General features: G+C 66.0%; 5 protein-coding genes across 5 annotated transcripts; 2 read left to right on the plus strand and 3 right to left on the minus strand.

The window, feature by feature from the left end:
- Positions 1–839: 839 nt before the first annotated feature.
- Positions 840–1,376, plus strand: JCM10292_001976 (uncharacterized protein; the record flags this gene model as incomplete). The annotated part of the gene is made up of 2 exons (XM_076645397.1): positions 840–1,091; positions 1,179–1,376. The coding sequence occupies 2 exons, from the start codon at positions 840–842 to the stop codon at positions 1,374–1,376; spliced, it is 450 nt and encodes a 149-aa protein (XP_076508924.1).
- Positions 1,377–1,641: 265 nt separating this feature from the next.
- JCM10292_001977 (SDA1 family protein) lies at positions 1,642–4,754 on the minus strand (the record flags this gene model as incomplete). Its single annotated transcript, XM_076645398.1, has 5 exons — positions 1,642–1,881; positions 1,944–2,165; positions 2,222–2,764; positions 2,827–4,147; positions 4,207–4,754. The coding sequence occupies 5 exons, from the start codon at positions 4,752–4,754 to the stop codon at positions 1,642–1,644; spliced, it is 2,874 nt and encodes a 957-aa protein (XP_076508925.1).
- Positions 4,755–5,761: 1,007 nt separating this feature from the next.
- JCM10292_001978 (uncharacterized protein) lies at positions 5,762–6,613 on the minus strand (the record flags this gene model as incomplete). Its single annotated transcript, XM_076645399.1, has 1 exon — positions 5,762–6,613. The coding sequence occupies one exon, from the start codon at positions 6,611–6,613 to the stop codon at positions 5,762–5,764; it is 852 nt and encodes a 283-aa protein (XP_076508926.1).
- Positions 6,614–7,549: 936 nt separating this feature from the next.
- Positions 7,550–8,049, minus strand: TIM8 (protein transporter TIM8; the record flags this gene model as incomplete). Its single annotated transcript, XM_076645400.1, has 4 exons — positions 7,550–7,626; positions 7,690–7,745; positions 7,809–7,897; positions 7,984–8,049. The coding sequence occupies 4 exons, from the start codon at positions 8,047–8,049 to the stop codon at positions 7,550–7,552; spliced, it is 288 nt and encodes a 95-aa protein (XP_076508927.1).
- Positions 8,050–8,314: 265 nt separating this feature from the next.
- On the plus strand, positions 8,315–11,684 carry JCM10292_001980 (WD40 repeat domain-containing protein; the record flags this gene model as incomplete). Its single annotated transcript, XM_076645401.1, has 7 exons — positions 8,315–8,429; positions 8,688–8,914; positions 9,038–10,246; positions 10,324–10,819; positions 10,891–11,242; positions 11,306–11,474; positions 11,535–11,684. The coding sequence occupies 7 exons, from the start codon at positions 8,315–8,317 to the stop codon at positions 11,682–11,684; spliced, it is 2,718 nt and encodes a 905-aa protein (XP_076508928.1).
- Positions 11,685–11,707: the final 23 nt, after the last annotated feature.

Genomic DNA, 11,707 nt, shown 5'->3' on the forward strand with positions numbered 1-11,707 from the left:
GAAGTGGTGGGAAGGAGGGTGAGAGGCTTAAAGCAGGCGAGCTGAGGGTCGTGCACTCTCCCAGCGGCTTGCCGTGCTGGACCAGCCATCTGCGTGCGATGAGACCATCGCGGGCTCTAGCGAGCGCATCCAGGAGTCGTGTTTGCCTGCTGATGAGACCGGCCAAGGTGACCTCAAGCACGCTTCCGTCACTCGGCCGGCCCATTGCACTTTTGCAGCTACTCTTGGAGTCTAGAGTCACCCAGACCCAACTGCGCATCGCGGCGGCTGCGGTCAAGTCGACGGCGTCTCCGTCTTGCGCGGAAGAAGCTGCACGGGTCAAGCCCTCTGTCTCGTACTCATGAGCGTGGGGATCTGCTCCGTGCCACGGGAGGTACTGCTGTGGCACGACGACCCCTGCGGGCTGGGCGAGGGGTCCTGATTTGCGGTGAGCGTGCGGAAGTGGACCGCTTCTCGCGGTTTTGCCTGCCCAACCAGCTCGATCGACTGTCTCGCTCCCATCGCGCAGCTCGTTGAGAGCTTGCTGGGCTGTGCTCTCAACGGTCCCAGACGGACTGCCGTCAAGACTGCCCACGGCACCGCTTGTCGAACTCGACGAGCCGCCTCAAGACGCTTTCGCTTCTTTGCTTCTTCTTCATCCCTCTCTCCTCACTCGCTCGACAAGTCTACTGCCTCGAGCCCTCTGCCCACCTCAATCGCCACGTCATGTGCGTTGGAGCCTCTGTGTACTCGTTGCACCGTGGACGCTACAGATTGGCCTTCCCGCGGTTCAGCCTGACCGCTCTGACCACGTGTCCCTACTCGTCGCTTGCAGCTGAGACAGCACACACATACACGAGATGCCTGCTCCGCACGAAGATCTCCCGCACCACCCGCAAGCCGACGCTGCGCCGATTGGCGACTTCGCCCGAATGCTTCAGCGTTACGAGGCCATGCACCGCGCCACACGCGAACGCTACGAGGCGCAGGGTGCGCGATTCGTCGGCGAGCGGCGCGAAGAACTCGCCCGAGGCGTCTTCAAGGAGAGCGGCTTGATCCTCCGACCGGACGGCAATCACTCGGTCCTCAGCGGCTTTCTCGACACGAACGCCGTGCGCGCCGGGCTCGCCCTCGACGCTCAGCTGGCCGCTGCGCGTGGTGAGGCTCAGGCAGGCGCACCGTAAGACCCGCCCGCGCAGCCGCAAGCGCATCCGCCGGCCGCCGCCGCCGCCGCCGCCGCCGCCGAGTCGGAGCCGAAGAAGCCTGCGCCCCTCAAGCGCGCGCGGCGGAACGAGGCTGCCGAGCTCGGACTCGCACAAGCGGACAACCCTGATGACTTCGGCCGGGGCAAGCGTCGCCGCGCAGGTGCAAAGGAAGTCAAGCGCGAGCAAGAGTGAATGCGGTTCGAGCGACGTATCAGTACCCTTTTTGCCATCGTGAGCGAGCCGTGTAACAGATCCGGATCTCAAGACTTGCAGAATAGCGAGAAAACGGAAACGACAGCCGAAAGCATGAGCGGGAGAAAAAGACGAGCCTTCACAGCTGCCTCGAGCTGCACCTCCTGTCCCAGATGCGACAGAAACGACGATGCAGTGGCATACAACACAGACGCCGTGGAACAATCCCGATGAAACCTAAAAAGAGTCGGAAGAAACCGCACAATCACCGGTGCTCGCCGTTGCGCCTGCGCCCCGACTTCTGATGCTTGACGTGGTTGCGCAGCTTGCGCGACTTTTGGTGCAGCGAAGCGCGGCTCTTCTTGACGACATTGTGACTGTGCGCCATCATCATGAAGTTCTTGCTGCGGCGCTTCTCCTGGTTGGTCGTCGAGTGCGCCTTCTGGTCGAGCTTCTTGTGGCGGTGCGAGCCGAACTTCTCGCGGTCGGCGCGGCCCTCCTGGATCTGTCGGGAGGGATGTTTGTCAGCATTGCAGAATATGGGCAAAGGCAAGGGAGACGACGCACCTTTGCCATGCGCTCCTCGTAGCTGTTCTTGGCCTTCTTCTGCACGCCGAGAATGTCGCCCTCCTCGAGGAAGTTGTCCGTCTCGCCATGGTTCGCCTTGCGCGCAGCGGCGAGAGCGGCGAGCTTGCGGCGCGCTGCCGAGCCGCCACCGTTCTTTGCCTCGTCCTCGGCCGCAGCGATGCGGAGCTCGTTAATCTTGGCAAAGTCGGCGGGCGTGAGAATCTGCGAACGCAGGTCTTCAGCGGATGATCATGTAGAAGTTAAGGGAATGTGCGCACCTTGGTCATGGCGATTTCGGCGAATGTCGTGCCCGCAAGCTCCTTGTTCGCCCGCGTGATGCTCATCTCGTCCTGCTCGTCCTCATCGCGCGGCCGCTTTTGCTGCTCCTCGTCCTCGTCGTCGTCCGATTCTTCCTCGCTGTCCTCCTCGGACCCGCTGTCCTCGTCGTCGAAGCGGATCTCGTCGTCCGCCTTGGTGCCCGCGACGTCGACAACTCGCTTCTTCCCCTTCGCGCTCTCCACCTCGTCGCCCTCGTCCTCCTCCGCGACAGCCTCGAGCTTGCGCTTCTTGGCCTCGCGCGCCTCGATCTTGCGGCGCTTGCGCGCCTTGTCCTCGTCGTCGTCGTCCGAGTCCGAAATCTCGAGGTCCGACTCGCCCTCCGAGTCGACGTTGATCCACCCGCCAGACGAGTCCGAATCGTCGTCGCTCGAGTTAGACTCGGCCTCCCAGCCGTCCCAGCCGGCCTCGTCGTCTTCGTCGCCCTCGGCAGCCTCGCCCTCGCCCTTCTGCGCGGCCTGCTCAGCAAGGTGCTTGGCGAAGAGCTGCGAATCAAGGTCGTCAGTGGAAGTGCGCAACGCCGAGAGACAAGCAGAGCAGGACGCACGTCGAGACCCTGAATGCCCTGCACCGTCTCGCGGTCCTCGCCAAACTTGTACCCGAGCTTGCGCTGCTCGGCGCCCTCGGCGAGCGCCTCGGCGCCTCCGCGCTTCTCCTCCTGCAGCGCGATGCTGACGGCCTTGCCGACGTCGCGGCGCTTGAGGAGCGTCGGGTTGACCTCGCGGTAGAGCTGGAGGAGCCCGCGCGCGGCGACCATGACGCCCTTGTCCTTGGACTTGCGGTACTCGACGAGGTCCTGCAGCAGGTCGGCGCTCATGGCGAGCGGCTGCCGGCGGCAGATTTCGGTGATGGCGTTGAGGCCGGCGGCGTTGACCTCGGCGGCGACGCCCGAGTGGACAAACTCGTTGGCGAGCTTGCGCAGGACAGGGTACAGCGGGTCGTCCTGCTCCTGGTGCGATGACACGCCGCCAACTTCGTCCGCGGCATCCATCGAGTCGTCGTGCGAGCCGGCGGGGATCTGGTCGTGCACGCTCTGGGCAAGCGCCACGAGGATCTGGGTGATCTGGAGCTGGTGGTGCGTGAGGTAGCGGAGGACGTAGGAGTAGAAGGCCGGGATGGTGAGCTTGAAGGTGCCGCAGACGCGCCCGAGGAGCTGCATCATGAGGACCTTGTGCTCGAGGGTGAAGTGCTTGTCGTACTTGACGAGCTGGTCGTACAGGCGCTCGCCGAACGAATAGGCGTCGTCGAGCTGCTGCAGCGCCGAAAAGTTGGCCTGCGGGTCCTTGGCCGCCTGCTCCTTCGCGCGCCGCTTCGCGTTAGCCGAGCGGATCTCCTTCCTGGCCTTGCGCTCGGTCGACTTGCGCTTCTTGTTGATCTCCTGCCGATGCTTGACCTGCTGGATGTCGGGCACGTCGTCCGAGTCTTCGTCCGAGTCGAGCGCGTTCTCCGAGTCGGGCGTGACGAGGAAGAAGTGCATCGCCGCGCTCTGCACCTTGGTGTCGGGGTGGAAGCACGCGCGCGCGACGACCTTGACCGTCATCTTGTCGCCGCGCCAGACGTTCTTGCGCCACAGCTCGGAAGCGATCTTGACGGCCCACATGGCCTCGCGTGCGCCGACGACCTTGCCGTCCTTGCTCGTCGAGGCGCCGCGGCGCGAGGCCTTGACACCGGTGCCGACGCGCTCCTGCTCGGCGGCAATGCCGCGGTCGATCATGGCCATGAGAAGACCCTGGACCATCGAATTGAGCTTGTTGGCGCGCGTCTTCAGGTTAGCATTCTTGATATCGCCGATGATCGTTTTGAGGATGTAGGTGCGGAGGGTGGGCGAGGTCGTGATGGAAAGGAGCGGGAACAGCGTCTTGAGCAAGCTGTGGAAGCGCCGAGTGTCAGCACAAGTCGCAGAGGAGAGCGGGGGAAGGGGACGCACTCTACGCCAGAGATGACCTCGCGGCGACGGAGGAGGACGAGACCCTGCATCATCGTCTTCCTCGTCTCGGGACCGAGCTGGACACCGCCACCACTGATGCCGCTGCTGGCCCCCGCGGGCCCAGCTGCGGTGCTGGCGGCAGAGGTCGAGGTAGCCGGCGCAGAGGCGAGGAGAAGGCCCGAGAGGATGCCGGGGAGCGAGGCTGTGAGGGTCGGGTACAGGTGCGCGACTTGGCAGACAAAGCCAGTGACCTCCTTGAGCTGCTCCTCGTCGGCCTTTGCGCTGCCGAGGCCCAGCTGGATGATCTTGACGAGGCTGCCGAAGCGGGCCCACTGGACGGCAAACTCCTCTGCGTACGACTCGGGCGAGCGCTTGATGAGATTCTGGAGGGCAGGGAGCGAGCTGGCAATGAGTGCGCCGCGCTGCGTCTTGCGGAGGCCTTCGCCGACCGGAGTCGACGACGAGGCGGCGGTGGCGCGCGAGCGGGACGACGAGGCGCGGCTGCCTGCGACCGAGGCTGCCGTGCGGGTGCCAGCAACGCTCGCCATCCTTGTCTCGGCTCGAGCAGCGGCGAGGCGACGAGAACGGCGAGACGGACCCCGGCTCGCCCAACTTGCTCCTCCCGAGCTCGACTTTCCGTGTCTCATCACCGTCTCGCAATTTCTGGCCCGCCACGCCGGAAAGCGCCCTTGACGTTCTTCTGAGCAGTCGGCGCAGCATCCTCAATCTTCGTTCTGCCTGGAATTGGCAGCAAACTCCGTAACGTCACTCTCGACTTTCCCCTCGTTCCGCGCGACGGAGATCTCAACCTTGCGCCCACCTTCTACCGCTGTACAGCATGCACTGCCTCTACACCACCTGTGTTACGCAGGCCCCCTCGCCAGAAGTGCCCGCAGTGCCGACTCCAATCCTCGATCCCCCTCCCGCTCCTCTTCCCATCCCGCTCTCTCATCTCGGCCGCTGCGGTCGCACCGCTGACGAACAGCGGCGGCGGGACTGCGCCGATGGCGTTGGCGGCTTGCGCGGGCGGGTGCGGCAGCCGGAAGCCATGCGCCGTGCGGCGGGTATAACGATGCGACCCAAGAGACGGCGTTGAAGAGCCCGCGAAAGACGATGCACCGGTCGGCGCCGCGAAAGGGGAATGGGCATTGTACGTGGCGCTCTGGCTAGCGGTTGTCAGGCGAGGGCGAGGAGGGGATGGAGTTGGCGCGGGCGCGCGCGGGAGGGGGCGCAAGAACGCCTTTTTGGGAGACGTCGGCAGCTCGACGCGCACGATGACGGGCAGCGCGAGAGGCGCATCATCGAAGTCAAACGCAGTCGAACTGTCCTTGTCGAGAGGAGGGAAGGAAGAGAGCGTGCTGACGAGGTGGATCTTGCCGCTCGAGCTGGTGAGCGCAGAAGCGGGCGGGAGATCCGAAAGAGACCGGTAGACCGGCGGCGGCTCCTCTCGCGGAATTGTCGTAGCTGGCGAGGAGCTTGAACGCTGGTGCCCGTGTTTGCGCGCCAGGAATGGCGAAGGCGGACGAGGCAGCTGTGCAAGAGCTGGAGAGGGAAATCAGACGTGAGCGCCCTGCTCAACGCCAGGCCCATTATCCGTTCGGAGTCGGACGCAGTGCGCGGCCGAGATCAGGAGCGCCCGCTCACCTTGCACGCCCTCCCGCTCCCTGCACCTCTTGACGGCGCACCACAGCCACATCTCCCTCCCCGCCTTGAGCCCGCCCAGCCCCGCCTTGTCCCCAACCGCCGCCGACCTCGCCCTGACCAGCCTCTCGCCGAGCCGCCGCTCGAGCGCCGCCAGCACGAGCGACTCGACGAGGAGGCGCCTCTGCGCCTCGGCGCCGTCTGACTGCGCCTGCGCTGCGCCGCGCGAGGCGAGGAGCGGCGTGCGCGAGAAGTGCGGGACGCTGCGCTCCTGCACGGGAGAGCGGAGCGAGAGGTGCGCGTGCGAGGCAGGGCGGGTGTACCGCCGCGAGAGGGGCGCGAGAGCGGGGCGCGGCGGGTACGAGAGAGGTGCCGATGGCGAGAGTGAGTGGACGGTCGGGGAGCGGCCGCGGCGCGAGGTGCGGTGTGCGGAGAGTGATGCGCGAGGGGCGAGAGGCGAAGGGCGGATGGGCTCCGAGTATGAGCGGACTGGGACGCGGTGGATTGGCGCGGCCGATGCCGAAGGGGCGGGCGCAGCAGCAGCGGTATGTGAGGTCGGTAACGGCGCAAGGGACCGCGCCAGTGCCCCGTCTGAAGCGCTCCTCGCGTGTCCCACCGCCGGCGCCCTTGTGCCCTTCTCGTGTCCTCTCTGCTCCTCGAGCCGGGCCCGCCTCATCGCCTCGTGCCTGCCCGAGCCCGAGTCGGCGCCCGCACCTCCGTCACGGCGTCCGCCCGGCGGCTGGATCACCGCAAGGACGGGGCGCATTGGGGTCTCATCGACTGCTTGTGCGCGCACGATTGCCTTGACTGGGGCGTGTGCGAGTGAGGGGAGGACGAGTGGTCGCTTTGGCGGAGACGTTGAAGACAAGGGCGAACGTTGGCGAGAGAACGAGGGCATGGTGCAGCGAGTCGAGAGGGGGTTGTCGATTCGCAGGTGCACAAGGGCCGCGCTTCGAATAGCCACCTGCAAGCTCACGAATGAGCGTGAGTGCTCTGTCGCCGCGTGCAAAAGAAAGTCGCTGACCTGGAGGTGCGCGGAGGGACGAATGCTGGCCTCCTCGTTCGCGAGGAGCACCGGGCCTGACCTGGGGCAGCGCGAGGCGATTCAGTCCGTAGGAGCAGCGCTCTCCATCGAGCTGACACAGAGCCGCGAAAGTCGAGGGCACAGCACGAGGGCAGGAGAGGAGCCAGGGACGAATGCCGAGCAGCGGACAGGAGAACCGCGCGAACCGTGCGAGGCGGGGTAGAAGCGGGTGGAGCACAAGCTGCTCGTCGAGGCTGTTGCGGAGCGTGTGCTGGCGTTCCGAGTCCCAACTTCCGGGCCATGAGGCTTTGACAGCAAGCCGGAAGCAGCGGAGGGCAGAGCTCGCGGAAAAAGTCATAGTCGGGCTTGCGCAGCGAACAGCGCCGTAGCCTTTGTGCTCTCCTTTTTCCGACAGGTCCAGTTCTGTGCAATCTGAGGTCAGTCGGGCTGGCCTGTGTTGCGAAATCAGAGACGTACCGCAATGAAGCGAGAAAAGTGCCGGGCTGCGCACTGGCGCGGGCAACCCTCACCCCGCTGTTCCTCCTCGAGTGAAAAGGGTCATGCGTTGCTGGTTGCTGTACTTTTGGGTTTGCGAGTCGAAGGGAAGATTGATAGACAAGGTGGGAAGGGGCGAAATGTGCGAGGAAGCGAAGGTAGGTCGAGTGCGAAGGGAGGGGTCTACATGTGGCCCTTGCGCTCCTCGAGGCTCTTGACGATGAAGAGAGACGAGTCGAGGAAGCGGTCGACGCAGTTGGCTGTTGCATGCGCAGGTCAGCCGAGTTCTTTGCGAGAGAGAGGGAGAGAGCAAGGCGACGGACTGAGGCAAGCCTCCTCGCCGCGGCTGAAGCGTGCGCCGGGCTGGCCCTTGATGCACCTGCACACTCTACGCATCAGCCTTGGCCAGCCAGGGCTGAGAGAGAGAGAGAGCGGGACGAACAAGTCCCAGCAGCGGTCGGTGAACTGGTGGACCTGGGTCTGGAGGGCCGCCTTGGTCTGCTCCTGTGCGAGGAAGGTCTGGAGCTCACGCTGCGGTAGTCGCGAGCCTCGTGTCAGTCGTCAGTGTCTGCGGTTAAGTGGTGCAAATCGGCGAGGACGAGAGGGAGAGGGCGCACGCGGGTGGCCTCGTCGAACTGGTCGAGGCCTGCGGGAGGCTGCTGCTGCTGCTGCGGTGCGCTCATTGTCTCTGGCAGGCTCTCGGTCGGGGCGAGTCTCGAGGGAAGGAGAGCGGGGTCCCCCTCTCGCCTCGTCCTTGCGCGTTTTCGCTAAGTCGCGCGCTCTCGCCGACTCTCTCCGCTCCTCCGCGCGCTCCGAGGCTCGAGCTGCCGCCAGACTCGCTCAGCGACCTCGCCAGGGACGAGGCGATCCCTGCACTGCGACTCGCAGCCCCTCGCGGGCCCTCCCCACCCCCTTGTTCTTCCGCTCCTCCCCCCTGCGCCGCGTCGCATGGACCCGCCAGCCGACGCAGGGCAGCCCCGCCCGCCTGCCCAGCCGAGTGCGACCGCCATGATGAGCTCAGACGAGCTCGACTGGCTCCTCTACGCCTACCTCGAAGAGAGCGGTCCGTCGACTCTCCCCCGCGTGTTTGCTCGCGTCCCTCGGCCCACACCGCTCGGAGCGCCTTGAGGCTGCTTGTGACGGGTGCCAGAGATATTCAGGGGGCGGTCAGAGGCGACGGCGCGGAGCTAGAAGCCTTGGCGGAGGAGACGCCCGCCTCCGACACTTCACTCGTCCCTCCGTCGCGTGCACTGGCAACCACGCTCAAAGACCGGCGCTGGCACTCTCAACTGACGCGGATTTTGTTCACGCACGCCCACAGGCTACCATCACACCTCTTTCTCCCTCCTGCACGAGTCGCACCTCGCCGGTCCCTCAACCTCGTCCGCCCCTTCCTCCGCTACGACCTCGCCGCAGCCCAACGGCCGCGCAGACTCGTCCAACCCGGGGCGGAACCCCGTCATGGACACGGTCGTGCCGCCGGGGCATCTCGTCAGGCTCTTGCAAAAGGGCTTGCTCTACCTCGAGGCGGAGGCGAGGTACCGAGGGGTGCGTCTCGTCTCTTGTGCTCTCGCCAGTCCCTTGCTTTCTGCCGCCATTCTCTCGCATATGGCAACTAGTGGCAGTAGCAGTAGGACTGGGGAAGCTCACGATCAAAATCGCACCTCGCAGGATCCGGCCGAAACAAAGCCTCGCATCGTCGGCTATACCATCCCCGAGACCCTCCCCCTCCCTCCTCTCCCAAAGTACGTCCCGCCACTCGAGCCCTCACCACCGCCTGCCGCTGCTCCCGCTCCTTCCGATGCGAAGGGCAAGGGGAAGGCGAAGGAGCCGCCCGTCTCTGCCGTCGCATCGACCTCGACAGCCGCTTCTGCACCCGCCGCTGCTTCGAAGCGCAAGGCGGGCGGGAAGGACGATTCTGCTGCCTCTGCTGCGGCTTCGACGGAGGCCGAAGCCGGGTCGAAGCGCCCGCGCACAACGAGCGCGGAATCGGGCGCGGGTACAGCCGCTGCGAAGAAGGGCAAGGGGAAGGAGCGCGAGCGTGAGGCAGGGACGGCGAGCAAGGGCAAGGGCAAGGCGAAGGATGAGGGGCCAGACCCGAGCGGCGATGTCAGCATGGAGGATGCCGCGCCGGTCAAGGCAAAGGACGCGCAGGGTGGCTCGAAGGGCAAGGAGCGCGAACGCGATGCGGGGTCGTCCGCGGGTGCACCGATAGCGCCGACGAAGCGCGAGCGCGAGAAGGACGACCTGCGCCCGCCGCCAGCGAAGAAGTCGGCTTCGTCGGCGCCGAGCAGTTCTGCCGCCCCGAGCGCCGGGACCGCTGCGGCTTCTTCGTCCGCCGCCGCTTCCGCGTCGACCGCGTCGCAGAAGCGCTCCGCCTCGCCGACCGTCTCGCGCAAACCCAAATCCTCCGCATCCGCTTCGTCCTCCGCTGCCGCCGACCCCGCCGCCCCGTCCTCCACCTCTTCTGCCGCGCCGACCACCCCTGCCCCTGCCCCGCCACCCAACAAATTCCGCATCACGACGACGACCAAGACGGTCACGACTCCGGCCCCCGCGGCGTCGAGCTCGTCCGCCGCGCTCGCGGCCGCTGCAGCAGCCGCGCGCCGGCGCGGATCAGGCGACAGCGCTTCCACGTCCGCTTCTGCCGGTGCAGACGAGCGCCGTCCGCCAAAGCTCAAAACGGACGTCGAGGCGGCGGGGTCTTCTGCTGCGTCGGGGTCGGGGTCGGGGTCGGGGCACAGCGGGAAGAACGGCGTGTCGGGCCCGAAGAGCCCGGCCAAGGCACCGAGCCCGCTCAAGGACCAGTACGACATGCGCGGGGTCAGGATCGTCAAGAGTGAGGATAGGGATGTGGTCAGGCTCAAGGGTCACTCGGCGGTGCGTCGTCAGCGGTCCCGCGCTCTCGCTTCTGGCCCTCGGATGCCAAGTGCTGAACACCGTGCTTCGACTTACAGAAAGTACAACCTTGCGCGTTCAACTCGAAGGTCCCTTCGCTGCTCGCGACGGGAGGCAACGATTCCACCTGTCGGATCTGGGACGTCCCGAGCCCGTCCGCCTCGTCGCCTTCGGCCTCCCAGCAGGTCGTCACCGAGCACATGCGGTGCAAGCACTCGTCGAACCAGCGGCGCGTCGACATCACGGCCGTCGCGTGGGACCCGTCGGGCTCGCTGCTCGCGACCGCGACCGAGGACGGCATCGCGCGCATCTGGACCGTCTCGGGCGACCTGCACCTCGTCCTCTCGATGCACCAGCGCTCGATCACGGCGCTCAAGTGGTCGCCGAGCGGGACCATGATCCTCACGGGCTCGCTCGACCAGACCGTGTGCCTGTGGGAGGTCAGCAGCGGAAAGGTCCGCCAGCAGTTCTCGACGCACTCGGACCAGGTGCTCGACGTCGACTGGAACGACGACACGATGTTTGCGAGCGCGAGCTCTGATCGCTTGGTACACCGTGCGTCCCGACTGTCCAGTCTCTCGAAACTGCCCTGCCTCATGCGCTGATGTGCTTCCACCGCCTCGCAGTCATGTCGACGTCCCGCCCGACGCCCCTACACCGCTTCCGCGGCCACCGCGACGACGTCAACGTCGTCAAGTTCTCGCCGTGCGGCACGCTCGTCGCGTCGTGCGCAGACGACACGACCGTGCGCGTATGGTCGCTGCGCAACATTGGCCCGATCGCGCGCGAGATTGCCGCCAAGCCCGTCAAGAAGGGCGACGCGGCGCGCAAGATTGACGCCGAGGCAGACGACGACGAGCAGCCGGGCGGAGGCGGCGGCGTGTGGGTCCTCGAGGGCCACGAGAGCGACGTGCACCAGATTGCGTGGCACCCGACTGCGGGCAAGGAGGGCTCGACGGGTCCACGTCTGCTCGCTTCGTACGGCTCTTTCCTGCTCTTGCCTGCGTGCATCGCTCACCTCGCTTGCTCGCTCGTCTGCAGCTGCTCGTTCGACTCGACCGCGAAGCTCTGGGACGCCGATGCTGGCACCTGCTTGTACACCTTTACGCGCTCGACCGACTTTGTCTACTCGATCGCGTTCGAGCCAAGCCTTGGGCGGTACCTCGCGACGGGGAGCAACGACGGCAAGCTTGACATCTGGCGCGTCAAAGTGAACTCAACTCCCGTCTTCACCTCGTTCCAGCTCGAGTGCTCACGCTTCCGCGCGCAGGACTACACCCTCCTCACCGAGTACACGCAGTCAGCGGCCGTCTACGAGCTCACGTGGCACCCGCAGGGCAAGCAGCTTGCCGTGTGCGGAGACGATCACGAGGTCGCTGTCGTCCCCTTGCTCCTGCCCGCGTCGGAACGCTCCGTTTGATTTGCTGAATTGCACATACACAC

This window comes from Rhodotorula paludigena, assembly GCF_050403205.1.
Source record: "Rhodotorula paludigena JCM10292 DNA, Rt_paludigena_JCM10292v1_ctg1, whole genome shotgun sequence".
Lineage (NCBI taxonomy): Eukaryota > Fungi > Basidiomycota > Microbotryomycetes > Sporidiobolales > Sporidiobolaceae > Rhodotorula > Rhodotorula paludigena.